The 17,122-nt window shown below is 40.4% G+C and overlaps 1 protein-coding gene across 3 annotated transcripts in view; it reads left to right on the top strand.

The window, feature by feature from the left end:
• The window catches only part of LOC118586948 (NXPE family member 2-like), a 41,268-nt gene that overhangs the window by 7,606 nt on the left and 16,540 nt on the right, over positions 1-17,122 (top strand). For 2 of the 3 annotated variants that reach the window (XM_036192416.1, XM_036192414.1), the window contains exons 1-2: positions 6,595-6,667; positions 7,716-7,824. In XM_036192416.1, the coding sequence (XP_036048309.1) occupies positions 6,645-6,667; positions 7,716-7,824 (132 nt within the window). In that variant the 5' untranslated portion in view covers positions 6,595-6,644. Of the gene's footprint in view, positions 1-6,594; positions 6,668-7,715; positions 7,825-17,122 lie in introns of those variants that run through there. The other variant, XM_036192415.1, reaches the window with a different exon arrangement.

Below are 17,122 nucleotides of genomic sequence, written 5' to 3'. Positions count from 1 at the left end.
TGCCTCGCCAGTTTCTCAGCTGATCCTGTTTCCTCAGATTGGAAGCCTCTGAGTCCTCATCCAAATGAATCTCAGCCGAACTGCTTCTCGAAAGCCTGAAAGCTTAATCAGGCCTAAGTTCCTGGTCCTCACACCTTACATACCTTTCTTCTTTCTGCCATCACTTCCTGGTATTAAAGGCATGTGTCACCATGCCTGGCTGTTTCCAGTTTGGCTTTGAACTCACAAAGATGTGGATGGATCTCTGCCTCCAGAAGGCTAGGATTAAAGGCGTGTGTGCCACCATTTTCTGTCCTGTATGTCTATCTAGTGACTGTTCTGTTCTCTGACCCCAGATAAATTTATTAGGGTGCACGATATATTGGGGAACACAATATCACCACAAGTGGTCTTGAAAACTAACATTGCTGGTATATGTATCCAGAAATTCCATATGAATTTAGGATAACATCAGCTTACCTTGAAATGTTCTTACTATATATTTTATTATGTTTAAGACTCAGGTGGAACTAAAATCTTATTTAAATCATAATTGGCAAGAGCAACAAAGTACAGACACTACCTTTCACTTTCTACCGCTATATGAAACACAGACTTATGTACATAAGACACAACCCTATACACCCCACACAGGCCACCCCATTACTAAGAGTCTTTAGAAAGAGTGATAAAGAACAGCTGAGTTTTCATCCTTAGAATGTATTCCTTCTTTATTCTTTAATTTGTTCAATACAATTTTATTGAGCATTTATTACATGCCTGATATTACTCTATTCTACATGTGCTTTGATGACCATATAGTTCAGTGACGTAGTTAAATATCAAAGACTATTTGCATGATGCTAGATTGTGACTGACAGAGTGCTGGGGAGGGTTTTTCTTTTTAGGAACCTAAAGAAATCTTTCTGCACTTTCTAACTTATTCTTACATTAAAAATAAAAAAACTCACAAAAGTAACACAGCACATATAAAGCAGGGTTTTATAATATAGTCATATTTAATAACGGGACACATTTCTTCTAAAACAATGATTTGAAGTTTAATTCTGATATAGTATACTGCCAAATGGCAGTTCAGTTCTTAATCAAAGCATGCTACAAATAAACTGTTCATAAGTTCTCTGAACTCCTCTACAGTTGAATCTCCTTTTGAGTAAGCTTCTAACCAGTGTCACCCAATGGGCTGAAGTGTGTGGGTCAGTCCTAGAGAGAATTGTAATGTCCCCTGGCTTTATTCTTGGATTGTTCACTTGGGAGGAAGCCTGTTATGGCATCATAAAAATGTTCACATAGCTTGTGGAGGGATCCATATCATCATGAGGAACTGACACCTCTTGCTATCATATAGGCAACAACCCCAACCTCTGACATCAGCCATATGAGAATGTCGTTTTAGTAACAGGTCTCCTTGCACTAGCCAAGGGCTGAGAGAAGTAAGTCACCCACCTTCAGCTTGGCAGTAACCTCATGAACAACACTGAGGCAGAGCTCTTCAACCAAGCCAATCCTTAATTCTTAACTACACACACTGTGAGATAATGTTTTAAACCATCTAATTACACAAACTTAGAAACACAGAAGACAGAAAAAATAAAAGACACAGTTCTTGCTTTAGATATACATATACAAGAATAGATGAACACACAAAACTGTAGTGATGTGATGAAAATTAAGATAGGTTCTCTGGGCAAGCAAAAAAAAAAAAAAAAGATCCCCAGCCTGAGTCAGACAGTAGGGGATTCTGGAAAATGTCTTAGAAATGACAGTTGAGGGCTGGGGAGATGATCCAGTGGGTAGTGCACATGATATGTAAGCATAAGAGCTGAAATTTGATCTCCCAGAACCCATGAAAAACTATGTAGGCATGGAAGTTGCCAGTAATCCCTGCACTCAGGGGAGGCAGCAGCCAGGGAACCTCAGGGCAAGCTGGGTAGTTAGATTAACCAAATTGGTGAGCTCTGGATTATACTGAGAGATTCAGCCTCAATAAATAAAGTGGAGAACACTCAGTGTGAACCCTAGGCCTCCATACATATGCGCGCTCGCGTGTGCGCACGCGCGCGCGCACACACACACACACACACACACTCAAACACACATATACATATGCACATGTATTGCCTACACATGCTCCCCCCCCCAAAGAAATGATGAGGGTGGGAGGGGAGTGTATCTTGGTGATAGAATTCTTCCCCAGTACATGCAAGGCTCTAAGTTCAATCTACAGAACTGCACATACAAACAAACAAAAAAACCCTAAGGAAACCCAAGCAGATAGATAGCGTGCTTGTTATTAAACTATTCACCCTCACACCAAGATATCTTCTGCCTTTGTGATTTTGGAGCAGGGACTGTGGGACTTCATCTGTTTTATTTTGTTTTGGTTTTTGTTTGCTTGTTTTTTTTTTTTTTTTCATTCTAATCTGTCCCTAAGAGCATTATAGTGAGACTTCAGGCTGAAGGAGAGGAATGGACTTCTCTTGTCAAGCTGCTTTCTGTTCCTGCTGGTGAAAGCTAACATACTAATACCACTGACGATCTTAGGGTTAGAGCCTGGTAGTTTCAACAGCTTAAGCTTGACCACCCACCCCAAATAGACTGATGACAGAGGCAGGTAATAGTGAAATGCAGAGAAAGGAGATACATTCAATAATCATAATTTAATTAATCATAAAAGAAAAAGAGACATTTCAACAGATAAACCATAGGAGAATTATTGTATACTATTTATTCTAAAATAAAAAATTATTTTTTGTCAGCAAGTTTGACATTGTCTAAGAAATGGACAAAGTTCTGGAAACACACAAACTACCAAAACCAAATCACAAAGCAGTAGAAAGTTTGAATAAAGGTGTGCTAGGCAAGAGGCTTTTAAAAAGCAATCAAAAACCTCCCAGCAGGGACTAAAGGGATGGCTCAGAGGTTAATAACACTGGCTGCTCCTTCAGAGACCCTGGTTCGATTCCCAATACCCACATAGATTAGATTCAGGAATCTCTTTCTGAAGGAAAAAGTGGGAAATAGTATATAAATGATGGGATTAAAGAGTAGATTGTTGAGTCTACTTTTGAACAACCACTAGTCTCAAATATTTTACATTGGTATGGAATTTTGTATATTGATACAAACATAAGGTTATTTGTTAGAACATACTGTACATATTTTTGTACTCTTGTTTAAGATCTTGTACCCATGCAACTCATTTAACAATGTAATATAAATCCTTAAACATTACTATTACAAACTATTTAGGATGATAAAGAAATGCAGGTTAATATAGTTAGTCAGCTATATTATCAAATTTGTAGTCATATTGAGTATGTTTTCAAGGTCAGAGATATATTTTATAGAGGCAGGCGATCTTCAAACACTTCAAAGACCTATAGAATATGACATTTAAAATGTTTTAATAACATAAGGCTTTTTCATGAAAGTGAGATACATCTGCTCCTGGCAGCACAGATTTATTTCAAAAAAGGATAATGGGCATCAAAGAACCTCAATATGGAGTTTGCTTTCATTTGTAGCAAGGTTAGTCAATGGGCAAAGAAATTGCCCTTGCCTCAACCGCTGACAGAATGCTGTCCAAACTGAACAATCAGAACACAAAAGAAGACAACTGCCAAATTTTGCCAAGACAAGGTAGGGCAGTCATTCAAAATTCTGCTTTACAGAAAAGTCTGTCAGATATTTTAGGCCTGTAGGCCAAAGATGGATGTCCTAATGTTACAGAGGAACCTTGGGTGATTGTCTAGGCATCCTGCTGTTTCTATCATTTCTATAGTTATGGAAGTTGTTTGGTCTGTACCCCCTGTTTACTCAGGTAATGTTATATTCTTCTCTGGGCTCTGATGGGGTGGAAGATGAAATAGTTATAGTTAAAGTTTTCTTTGTTACCAAATTCAGAAAAGAAACTTACAAAAGAGATGTAAAATGTGTAAGGTTGAGAGACATGATAGCTTAAGTTGTTTATCTAAGGAAATGTTTTAAGGTCTAAAAAATATTTTTAGACTGATAATACAAATTGTGATAAAAGTGGTTTAGGTATAAAACTTTGGACTCACTGAGATAGGATAGATAATATAGTACTTTCTCCAAATTTTTCAAGTACATATGGGATTGGACATTTTAAATGTAAATCTTACTTGAAAATTGTTCTTATTGTATATAGTTTACTTTATTAAAGTTAAAACCTTCCCTTTTTGTTTAGACAATACCTGATAATTGTTCTTATTGTATATACTTTTACTGTGTTAGAGTTAAAATCTTTTCTTTTCCCCCCTCTTTGTCTAAATAAAACATTGCAGAATATTCCTTTACACTGTGTGAAATGTGTCACTGTGATCAGTTTAATAAAGAGCTAAATGGCCAATAGCTAGGCAGGAAGAGGTTAGGTGGGACTTCTGGGGTCAGAGAAGACTCAGAGACAAAGAAAGGTGGGTTACCAGCTGTCAGGAGCCATGCAGCCTAGTCTCGGGTCAGCATATGACTACCTATCCAATGGATTTCCTTAGGGCAAGGCACCTGTGGAAATAGAATCTCACTTGGCAAGAACCAGTAGTCCACAAGACAACATGGGAATTTGCAAAATTTGTGCAGCTTGGAGGCTCTTTTCTCTCTCATTATATTGGTGGTTCTTTGGGTGTTTTTTTTTTTTTTTAGTTTTATTCTGTCAGTCACACATGCAATAGCTGCAATTTTCCCTAGATATTCTGCTCTTTCTTATATTTTTGGTTGTGAGCCTAGCCTTTAACGGCTGAGCCATCTCTCCAGCTCTTGCTCTTTCTTGAATATTTTCCTCTAAGATTCAACAGGGGGCTAATGCTTCTCAAATCTCTTACCTGGAATCAGTAACTACAACTTCTAATCCTGGGAACTTTTCTTACTCAATAGAGATAGTTAGGTACATATTAGAAAACAACACTTGGAACATTAACCATATCTCACAGTTCTAGACAGGAGAATAAGGCATGCATACACAGAATAGGGAAAAGGCCTCAGGAATACACATACATGCCAACTGTTGAGAGTAAATTCCCTGGACACCAAGCATAGAATCTTTGGTAGGATCTTGTATGTTCCAAGAGGAGAAAATACAATGCAAAATGTGGGATGGATAGATCCATCTTTAACATCTAAAGAAGTTTATATTGGTGGAAGAAGTATGGTATATAAAGTGAGATGGGAAAAGAGTGCTTTATCAAGGTCTGCCTTTTACAGAGAGGTTGAGATATGGGACCCTCTTATACGAATAGGAACTGTATAAAAATATATCTCACAGACGTGAAAGAATTGTCTTGGTTTGAATACTGTTGTCCTTAAAGCATTGTGCCCATGTCATTACTTTTTAACTTTGTAACCTCAGTAGCTGCCAGCTGACATAAGTGCTGCAAGAGCAGGTTGTTTCTGGCTTGATACTTAGTTAAGCCTGCAAAAGTGCTGAACTCTATGTCTAGGATAAGGTTATGCAGGGGGTGGGAATGTGTATTTGGGGAAGCATAAAGGGGAACAATGGCAATTTTCATAATAATCATGATGTATTCCTTAAATTATGATGTATTTCTTAAAGTAAAAAATAGAAACCAATAATAAAGCTGTTCATATAACCCTGGTTAAAAAAAGAAAACCCTGTTTAAGTATAAATAAAGAGAGCCTGAGCTATTGGGAGCCACTTGGGTGCAACCCACTTGGTGGTCAGAGGTTTTCCTTGCACTGACACCCTGAACCTGAGCTGAGGCTGGACCCTAGCAACCAGCCAGACACAGAGGGAGCAAGACATGCAGTAGGGAGGTAAAAGCTATGAGTTAGTGGCAACACATAGATGAATAGAAATGGGTTAATTTAAATTATAAGAGCTAGTGGGACACGCCTAAGCTATAGGCCAAGCTTTTATAGTTAACAAAAAGTCTCTGTGTCATTCTTTTGTGAGCCGGTGGTCCAAAGAAAAATCTATCTACAGATTACCCTTCTGAAGAGCAAAGAGTGTATACATATTAGGTCCTGTGTCCTGTGGTGATGGAATGTCCCCTGACAGGTAGCTCTCTATAGCTGCCTGGCATCTCTGGTATCATGTCACCTCTGTCCCTCACAGTCCCTCCTACACCATGCAGGCTACAGTGGGATTGAGATCTGTACTTGTGGTCTCAGAGTTTACTGAAATTGTTGGAGTGTTTGATATCAATGATAGTTTAGAATAAAGGAGAAGAATTTACAAGCTTTTGAAATACTGCCAAGAACCAGGCATGTAAGTCTTAGAAAAAGACTTGCTTTTTCTTCTTTCCAATGTTCCACCTTTGCTATGTGGAGGTGAACGACTATAGACAGATTGGGCAGCCAAATAAAACCAGAGTGAGGGAAGCACAGCCTGCCATAAGTGTGCAAAGCCTTGCTGGCAGAGAAGAACTAACAGCCCGTACCCTACCATCATGACCTCTCTAAAAGCAAACCTCAGAGTTTCCTCCCATTGTGATGAACAGGTCACTAAAGACTGGCAATCCCTGATGGCAATGTGCCTACAAATCAAATGTCAGCCTTTGATCATTGAAGCTTTATATAGAAACTCCAACGCTGAAAGACATATAAAGAGCCTGTAGACCGAGGAGCCTTTCTGGATAGCTCTAAATGCCGAAGGAGCCCATGAGACCATGAGGAGGGTACTCAGCTATAGGTGTGTTTTTTCTAATCTTCTTGTTTGGCTTCACTATGGGGGCAAGTGGATGGACTGCAGACTAGCTGGGGCTTTGCTGCAGGGGATTGCCAAATCATGTGATATGGGCATGAACATACCTTGAAGTGGGAAAGAATGGCATGGAATCAAGTGGAACAGCTAGGAAATATTGCTTCTTCATGTATAGTAAGGATAAATATTGATTTGTGTTAACGCTATGTAAATAATATGTGTACATATGTGGAGATGTGCTGAGTTGAGATCTTTCCCATACTGTGACTCTAATAATAAAATGTCTGAGGAACACTGTCAGAAGTTAGCACTTTCTCTCATACTTTTGGGTTTCTGGATGAAAAGTAAAAGGTAAGATAAAAACTTTGGACACTTAACACTGAGCCTTTCAGAAACTTTTATGCTTTGGGGGAAATTGTTGTTCAACTACTGTGACATAAAAAGGTAAAACCTAGCCAGGCAGTGAGGGCACAAGCCTTTAATCCCAGCACTAGGGAGGCAGACGCATGTGGATCTCTGTAAGTTCAAGTCCAGCCTGGTCCACAGAGTGAGTTCCAGGACAATAAGGGCTACACAGAGAAACCCTGTCTTGAAAAAAAATCAATCAATCAATAAACTAAAACTAAAATAAAATTTGAGGTGGAAGGAAGCTGCCTTAAAAATTGAACAACTAAATGAGAGCTCTATTTATCACTGACCCTGGGAGAAAGACACTCATCAGATCAGCATGAATATGGAGGAATTTCAGGAGGTTCTTCATGTAAATGATTGCTGACCTGACCTGAAAATGAGCAAAGCTTCCAGACCGGTTTCACATAGCCCCGAGACCTCTCCCAAGTCAGAAACCTGCAGTCTCTCCACCTGTTTGGTTCCTTGCCTCAGGGAAAGACTCCCTCTGTGATTTCTAGTGGTGACTTGCAAAATCCTAGGAGAGTGAGCCCACTCTGGAAATAACTGAGGAGGAGCAAGCAAAGCTCTCAGATTTATCCAAGTCAGTTCTTAATTAATGTGTGATGAGTTCTGTCTTCATTCCTAGGACATTGCTTGGTTTGTTTCCAAATGCTCCAGCTCGGAAACCGCTCCTGATGGTGTTCTTTATGATTGTTTTCTGTGTAGTCTTCATGACTTCAAAAGACCATGCAAAGGTAAGAATCGTTTCCTATTACAGAATATCCCAGGGAGGGTCAGAGTGGCTTCACTTGGATGCTACTCTGAAAATTTGAGAAGCAGATGTTAAAAGTATACTACCCTAGCAAGGCAGCATAAGAAGAATGTCTGTTCTACACCACTCCCTTGCACAATAAATGTACACATGCAGGTACTGCTTCCTTAGTGGCAGGTGCATTAGTGCCTTTTTTTACTGCTTGCCATTGCCATCTGTCTCAAGATGATCTCTTCCTATAGCCTGTGTGGCTGTAATTCAACTGTATCTGTTTCAGTTCTTTCCTTCCATCACTGAAGAATTACTATTCTTTGTATAGTCCACTCAGCATTGCTTGGATTTACCCTTTCTGCAGTCTTATTTGACTCCCCCTTTCTCCTTGCCCTAATCACTTTCATCCGACTGCTCAGAGGGTATCTTCTTGACACCAACACAGTCCCCACTCTGCCTCTCTGCAGTTCCTTTGCTCTGCTTGGCTTCTTCTTTGTAGTACTTTTCACTTGCTACCATACTGCAGAATTTACCATGATGTCAACTGATAGTTGTCTACCTTCACCTACCATGTGATAAACTCCAGGACAGCAAGGATTTGGGTATGTACTTACTTGTTGCCATAACCCCATGCCAGACAAGTATCAGACACTCAGTAAATAACTTGTCAGTAACAAAGTAAAGAAAGGTTTTTCAGTGATCTGACCTAGGTGAGAAGTAACAATGACTTGAGAGAGGGCATTAACAATGAGGAGGGAGAAAAGTCAACCAATTTAAGGCAGAATTTGTCATCAGATGTCATGGGCTCATATCTTGGCAATTTCAGAATCCAAAAGTACAACTCAGTCATAAAAGAATGGAGGAAGATATACCTGTTGCAGGCAAGGAGGGTGCTGACATCATTTGCAAAGCAATGTTCTCTCTGAATGATGGACAGTCAAGGATCTTATTAGGGGAGCTCATACTTACTCATACAGAAAAGTCTGTGAAGAAGCAGGCATATTCTTCGATTGCCCAGTTTTAAGATGTAAATTCCTGAGCATGCTCAATGTACAGTCCTAGATCTTGTGTTCAAAAGGAAAGATGGTGGACACAAACACTTCTGGGCTTGCCCAGTTTAACATTGTAATAAGCCATGTTTACTCCATATTGTCTTTAATAAAGAGTCAGATTGACTTGGAGACCTTGGCTGATTTCTCATAAGCATCTCCAAGGTGTTCCAGCTGAAATAGAAATAAACAGCTCTGAAGGTACATACAGTCTTTTTAAAGGGAGGATTCTTTTTCCTCTGTAAGCAGAGGAGTCCTACCGGTACCTCCTAGTAACTGAGTGATATGGAACAAACCTGTGATTCTAGTACTCTGGAGGCTGAAGTAAGATCATGTATGCCTTTAAGACTAGTCAGGGCTATGTAACAAATCTGGGAGCAGCCTTGGCTACTGTCCTAGTTAGGGTTTCTAATGCTGTGAAGAGACACCATGACAAAGGCAACTCTTATAAATGAAAATAGTTAATTGAGGTGGTGGTTGACAGTTCAGAGGTTCAGTCCATTATCATCATGGCAGGGAGCATGGCAGTGTGCAGGTAAACATGGTGCTGGATATATCTTGATCAGAAGGCAACAGGAAGTGAATTGTGTGACACTGGAAGTAGCTTGAGCATAGGAGAACTCAAAGCCCACTCCCACAGTGACACACTTCATCCAACAAGGCCACACCCACTCCAATAAAGCCACCCTTCCTAATAGTGCCACTCCCTTTGGGACCCATTTTCTTTCAAACCACCACAATCCATGCCCTGGCCCTCAAAGGCTTGTAGTCATATCATAATGCAAAAATGCATTCAATCCAACTTCAAAAGTCCCTATCGTCTATAATAGTCTCAAATTTGTTTCAAAGTCCAAAGTCTCTCTGAGACTCCTGGAAATCTATTAACTGTAATCCCCTGTAAAATTAAAATCAATATGCAGATCACATTCTTCCAACATATAATGGCACAAGATATATTTTACTATTCTAAAATGTAGGAAAGGGAGCATAGTGAGGAAATACTGTACCAAAGCAAGACTGAAAATCAGCTGGGCAAATATTCAAACTCTGCATCTCCATGTTTGATGTCAAAACAATCTTCAGATCTCCAACTCCTTTCAACTTTGTTGACTGCAACATACTTCTTCCTCCTGGGCTGGTTCCACTTCCTGTTAGCAACTCCCCTCCACAGATATCCCATGATTCTATCTCTGACATCTTGGATTCACCAAGGCAATCCAGGCTTCAACTTCACAGTTTCATGAAATGACTTCTCTAGGCCTCCATTCAGGGACACCCTGACACATGCCTGGACTCAATGGCTTTCTTTACTCACAGAGGATTACTCAAAAACCCATTTCTTCTATCCTTAAAGCCAGAATCATGTGGCCAAACCTGCCTAGTTCTGCTTATTGCTGGGGCTCGCATATGGCCCCCTCATTCAATTACATCTTCACCAACTTCCTGTTTTTTGTGGTTTCCTTCACTGCCCAAACTTGGCTGTCCTGAAACTGTATCTGTAGAGCATGGTGGTCTCAAACTCAGAGATCCACTTGCCTCTGCCTAGGATTAAAGGAGTGTATCACCACACTCAGCTCTAAGCTTTTCTTTAGTTCCTTTTCACAAGTTGGAAACTTAGTTGGGTCGGATCTTGCCCTGAGGTCACCACCACTGCCTTATCCTTTTTCTTAATCTGTTTATCTCCTTGAACACAGGACTTAGCTCCATTCCATGTCCTGGAACTCCTTTTCTCCTCAAAGTGTATGTTTTGTATTTTTCCTTATTCAGCTTGCTCCTTTTCATTATATATCTTCATTAGAGTTACCACTAATATCCACATGACAGAGTCTATACTAAGCTGTCTTGAAATTTCCTCTGCCAATGGAATTAATCCAAATCTCTTAACTTTAGCCTCAAGTAGACTCTTCAGACATGTACAAAAAGCCACATTCTTCACCAAAATATAGCAAAAATGACCTCTAGGCAACATACTAAAATTCTTCTCTGGTGAAACCTCTTGAGCCAGCCCCTGACTATTCAAATAACTCTTAGAACCACACTAGTATGGTCATTTAAGCAGTGCTTAAAGCATTCCACTGCTTTCCTAACCCAAAGAACCAAAGTCCTGTTTCCTCCAAACAAAAACATGGCCAGGCCTATTACAGCAATACCCCAGTTCCTGGTACCAACTTTTGTCTTAGGGTTTCTATTGAGGTGAAGAGACAGCATGACCATGATAGCTCTTATAAAGGAAAACAGTTAATTGAGGTGGTGGTTTATAATTCAGATAGTCCATTATCATCATGTCAGGGAGCATGGCAGTGTGCAGGTAGACATGGTGCTGGATACATCTTGATCAGAAGGCAACAGGAAGTGAATTGTGTGACACTGGGAGTAGCTTGAGCATAGGAGAACTCAAAACCTGCCCCACAGTGGCACATTTCATCCAGCAAGGCCATATCTACTCCAACAAAGCACATCTCCTCATAGTACCACTCCCTTTGGGGACCATTTTCTTTCAAACCACCACAGCTACATAGTGAATTTGGGACCAGAATAGGGTACATAGCAAAACCTTACCTCAAAACTGTGGTGGTTTTGTGTTCCCCAAAATAATGTACACCCTAATAAACAGAACAGAACAGCCACTAGATACGGAGGCTAGAAAATGGTGGCACTCACACCTTTAATCCTACCATTCCAGAGGCAGAAATCCCTCTGGATCTCTGTGAGTTCAAGGCCACTTTGGAAACATCCAGGCATGGTGACTTATGCCTTTAATCCCAGGGAGTGATGGCAGAAAGCAGAAAGATATATAAGCCCAGAAACTAGAAGCATTTGGCTGGTCAAGTATTCAGGCTTTCAAGAAGCAGTTCAGCTGAGATCCATTTGGATGAGGACTCAGAGGCTTCCAGTCTGAGAAAACAGGATCAGCTGAGGAACTGGCAAGGTGAGGAAGCTGTGGCTTGTTCTGCTTCTCTGATCTTCTAGCATTCACCCCAATAACTGGACTCAGGTTTAATTTTATTAATAAGACCATTTAAGATTCCTGCTACACAAAACAAAAGAACAAAATGGTACCTTGGAGGGTTAGCCAGGGTTCTCTAGAGAAACAGAACTTACCTATCTATCTATCTATCTATCTATCTATCTATCTATCTATCTATCTACAGGACTTATTAGAATGGTTTACAGACTGTGGTCCCAGCTAGTCCAACAATGGCTATCTACCAATGGAAGGTCCAAGAATCCAGTAGTTGTTTAGTTCATGAGGCTGGATGTCTCAGCTGGTCTTCAGTATACACTAGTATCATGAAGAAATAGGCTTGAATTCCAGTGAAAGAATGGACTTGCTACCAGAGCAGGACAAAGAGGCAAATAGAGCAGGCTTCCTTCTTCCATGTCCTCTATATAAGCTGCCACCAGAAGGTGTGGCCTGGATCAGAAGATCTGGATTAAAGGTGTATCTTTCCACCTCAAAGATCCTGATTAAAATAGGTCTCCCCACTTCAAATGATTTAACTAAGAAAAAAAAACTCACCAGGTGGTGGTAGCACACACCTTTAATCCCAGCACTCGGGAGGCAGAGGCAGGTGGATCTCTGTGAGTTTGAGGCTAGCCTGGGCTACAGAGCAAGTTCCAGGACAGGCTCCAAAGCTATACAGAGAAACCCTGTCTCAAAAAACAAACAAACAAAACAAACAAACAAACAAAAAACAAAAAAAGAAAGAAAGAAAGGAAAGAAAGGAAAGAAAGAAAGAAAGAAAGAAAGAAAGAAAGAAAGAAAGAAGAAAAAAAATTCCTCAAGCGTGTGCCTAGCCATTGGATTGTAGTTAATTCCAGATGTAGTCAAGTTGACAACCAAGAATAGCAATCATCCTTGAGTTGAGAGATAGTCAATGAAAAAAGGAAGACAAAAAGAGTTATTTGTTGTTTTACCTGTTTTACAGTTCGCATGTTAAAACCCATTAGTTACAGTGCAGCAGCACTGAGTATGTTAATGTTTCTGGTAAGACATGGAAGAGCGTGAGCAGGTAGGAGGTTAAAACTCTATAAACAGGGGGCAGGGGAGAGGACCCAGTGGGCAGAGTGCTCGCGTGTAAGCATGAGGACCTGAGTTTGAAGCTCCAGAACCTACAGAGAGCTGGCATTGCAGTAGTGTATGCCTGCAATCCCAGCACTCCTACAGGGAGATGGAGGCCAAAACAGGAGATCCCAAGAAGCTCAGCTAATCTAGTGGGTGTAGCACAGTAAGAGAGACCCTGTCTCAAAATAAGATAGAGGGAGGACCTACATTCAAGGTTGTTATTTGATCTTTGTACACTTGCTGTGTGTCATCTACATGTACATTTGCTCGCTCGCTCACGCGTGCACGCGCGCACACACACACACACACACACACACACACACACACACACACCACACGGGGGAGGGGGGCAGGGAGAGATTGAGAGAGAGAGAGGAGAGGAGAGAGAGAACAAATAAAAATTTTAAAGCCTGTATAAGTAAATAGAGCAATAAGGTGGGCAGAGGATGGGAGAATCCTTTTCTTCTCCTCTCTACCTATTTGACTTTTTAAAGGCTTCAGTGTGAGCTGTGACCCCAGTCCACAGGAGAAGGTATTTTGGGCTCACTTGAATCCTTTGGCTCCTATTCCATCTTGGCTCTGGGATTAAGTAGTTAGTAAGATAAAATAGGGCACTATCAAATTGTGTTAATCTGAGGCAAAAGGGACACCCCTCCTTTCAGATTTTAAAGTAAATCCAATCTCTGAGTTTATAGGGTGGGGTCTTGTCCCTGCAGGAGACCATTCTGAGCAGAGGGAACCTGCTCTAGGTTGGTTATGTGTTTTATTGTCAGCTTTTACATATGGGTGTAAGAACTTTCATGCAGCCTAACTGGAGGCATGACTATGCAGACCACATCTGCAGGCAGCAAACCTCTGTCTTAATGCCTCTCTTTGAAGGGTTGTACCACACTGGTGGTCCCATCATAATGCTATTCATCAGCGATATACTCATGATTTTGTTAGGTTAGCTGGTGGTCTTCTTTAAACCTGAGCTGGTTGTATGGAGTTTCTTTTTTTTAATGAATTGAACTGTGGGCAAACTTAGTAATTACCTAGTTCTGTCTGTCAATATCTTCCCTGAGATGGGAGACACTTGAGGCCTCTCCTATCTGTTAGCTCCTAGCAGAAGAGAGCAGGGAGGGGGTCCAGAGCACCAGGAACGTCTCCACAAATGATTAGGAGGCTTTGTGTTTAGCTGTGTTATTAGCACATTTGCCCCTCTCCTATGAAGCACCCTAGAGTGTGTAGTAGTTATGTTCTAGTGTCAGGTGTATATACATAGCATTTCTACTTTAATGGTGACCCAGAGTTCCCTCATGAGACTGTCAGAATACTGAATGGCCATTGTGGTTTTGAATTTAAGGATGAGATCCCTTGTGTTAAAACAAAACAAAACCCCCAAAACAAAAAGTGAAAATGAAAATAAACAAACTAAAAACAAAACCAAAAATGCCCCCCCAAATTCAGTAAGATAAAAAATACCAAAACAAACAAAAACAACAACAAAAAACAAAACAAAACAACAACAAAATTGGAGTCTGTTTTGTGTTGGTCAACTACTTGTAGGCATGGGACCTGCCCTGGAGTGTGGTTGATATATACAATAACACTCCACTGGATTTTTCCTTTCCCAGCAGATATCAATTGCAATAGCTTCTTGGTTAGGGGTGGGCCTGTGTCTACTTCCCCTTCTCAACACTGGGAGAGAAAGATCATGAAGTTGAGTGGGAATGGAAGCGGGGAGGATCTCACAGTAGCTAAGAGAGTGGGAAAGAACATGACCAAAATATTTTGCATGAAAAAATATTAAATAAAATTAATTTAAAACAACAACAACAACAAACCCACTACCATTCACACTGATAGTGATATATCGAGCTTATGGCAAAGCACAAAAGTGCAATTTCAAGAAGAAATCCAGTATCAGACTGGATGGGAAGGAAGATGGTATGAATTTGTAATCGTCAAGTATATTTTATTATACCAACCATGCTGAGCAACGGAAAAACAGAAACAAAAAAAATAAAACAAACCTAACCAAATAAGTTTATGACTACTGAAAGATTTTTTTTTTTCAAGACAGGGTCTCTCTGTGTAGCTTTGGAGCCAGTCCTGGATTTCGCTCTGTAGACCAGGCTGGCCTTGAACTCATAGAGATCCACCTGCCTCTGCCTTCTGAGTGCTGGGATTAAAGGCGTGCACCACCACCGCCCGGCTCGATTACTGAAAGATTTATAAATTTATGTAGTTTATAAATTCGTGTAGTTTAAAAGTTAAATTGTCTTTTTCTCTTGTTGGAAGAAACATTTCAAGACTTTTAGCAGTTCATAGATCTAGGTGGTCTTTTCATCAGGAGGTACTTGAGGCTGTGGAGACTTAGAAGGGAGAGGTTTTATTCTAGAAAAATCTGGCCTTGTCAAGTTTCCCCATCCATTCTGAGACTGTATGAGCAAACACTGAAAGGTATTTATTTATTCCATGGCAAGTGTCTGTGTAAATTCTAATTATTTCTCTGTTTCGCAGGATGTACCTTTCCTGTGTCACAGGCTAAGGAAAGGCAGTGGCTTGTTCCTTCCTCCTGGCTTATCAGAGGGACAGAACAGACAAGTCCGTTCGACTTTTTAGATCATGGACTTTATACTCATTTTTATTCCCCAGAACACAAGTGACTAGAGCAGCTAATGTCTGTTTTTGGGGTGCCACAAGTCATAAAGTCCTTAATAGTCTGTATAGGATAATAGAATCTCTTGTAGCTCTGAGTCTCCCAGCTGTTTTTTTGGTCAGTCTGCAGCCTTGCCATGTCACCCATTCCTTCTGTTTCCATGGAAGATGGGCTTACATTTAATTTGGGGGAAGGATTATGGGGACTGTTCCTGAAGCCTTGGAGCACTACTGATACCATTTTACAGAGTCCAGCTGGGATCTCTGTCACACACACAAGTCCTGGGGCTGACAATAATCTTTGGCTTTGAAGTACAGACATCACTATTTATTATTACAAAGACTCATTTTGAAAGCCTCGGCAGTGAGAAGAAAATTAGCATTTTCATCTGCCATGTCCAAGAGTTACCCAAGGAATCTCTGTGGTGGTCTGTAGTTGCTTGAGTGAGCTTTTCTGGGAAAACTTCAGGCTTCGAGGGCAGCTGGCCTTGGAGTGGATGACCTGCTTTGGGAGGGCAGGACATCCTCCCTTACAATGGTTTCCCTCCTCCTACTTTCAGAGGGATCACGGCTTGCTCTCTCTTTCTCTCCCCGCTCCCCACTCCACCGAGGACAGTTATTTTCTAGACCTCTTGTTTCCCCACAGCTGTGGCAAACATCAGTCCCTTTAGAACCCTGCCCTGCTTCTGTAAGCTCTCTCTGTTGAGTCAAGTTCTTACCTACCTAGCTAGGGACACGTGCTCCTCCCCAGGGCCAAGCCTGTCAGCTGGCATTCTTCTTTTGTCTGTAATCATTTGCTGTGGGCCGTTTGGACTGTCTTTATTTTAATCTCTATGTTGAAAATACCCCAAATGCAAAATGAAAAGTCAACTGCCTGAGAATATGTGGGGATCTTACCATTTGCTTTTGTTTCTTTTTCTCAGTGCCAGAGTGAACCGACTGATGAAATGTTATTAAGTATCGGTAAAACCCAACTTGGCAGCTTTTTAAAATAACACTTATTTATAGCAATTTAGGTATACCACACAATTATACTTTAAACTTTAGCTTTCATGTATCTTTTTTGGCAACTTTTTGGACCTTCTGCAGTATGTTTGAGATTTCTGGTTTTGTTCTTAATTCCTTCTGTTTCCTTTTGGAACAATCCTTTGCTTTTGAACAAAACTAGTTTACCAACTCAAATTCTTTTATCTAAATGCATTTTTTTTACACAAAAATATATTTCATACCTATAACTTCGTATGTATTTGTTTTTAATCCTATGGTTCCTTTTTGTCTTTCTTAACTTTAGTTTCATTATAGAACTGAGAAAACATTTTAATAATATTTAACTTTATATTCTGATGAAAATATAGGAAGCTGAAACACAGAACGCATGAGCATTGTACCTTAAATATCTAAGGGTTGCTAAAACAAGACAGTGGTTTGGAGGACAGATTCTGATGAATTATTTGTTACAGATCTGAGTCCACTTGAAGCAGGCCTTAGAAACCGCCTTTAGGAAAGGGTATTGACCCTTTACTTGGCTCTAC

Source organism: Onychomys torridus, chromosome 7 (assembly GCF_903995425.1).
Source record: "Onychomys torridus chromosome 7, mOncTor1.1, whole genome shotgun sequence".
Classification (NCBI taxonomy): Eukaryota; Metazoa; Chordata; class Mammalia; order Rodentia; family Cricetidae; genus Onychomys; species Onychomys torridus.
Note: the sequence above shows the minus strand (reverse complement) of the source record. Positions and strands in the feature narration are given on the sequence as shown.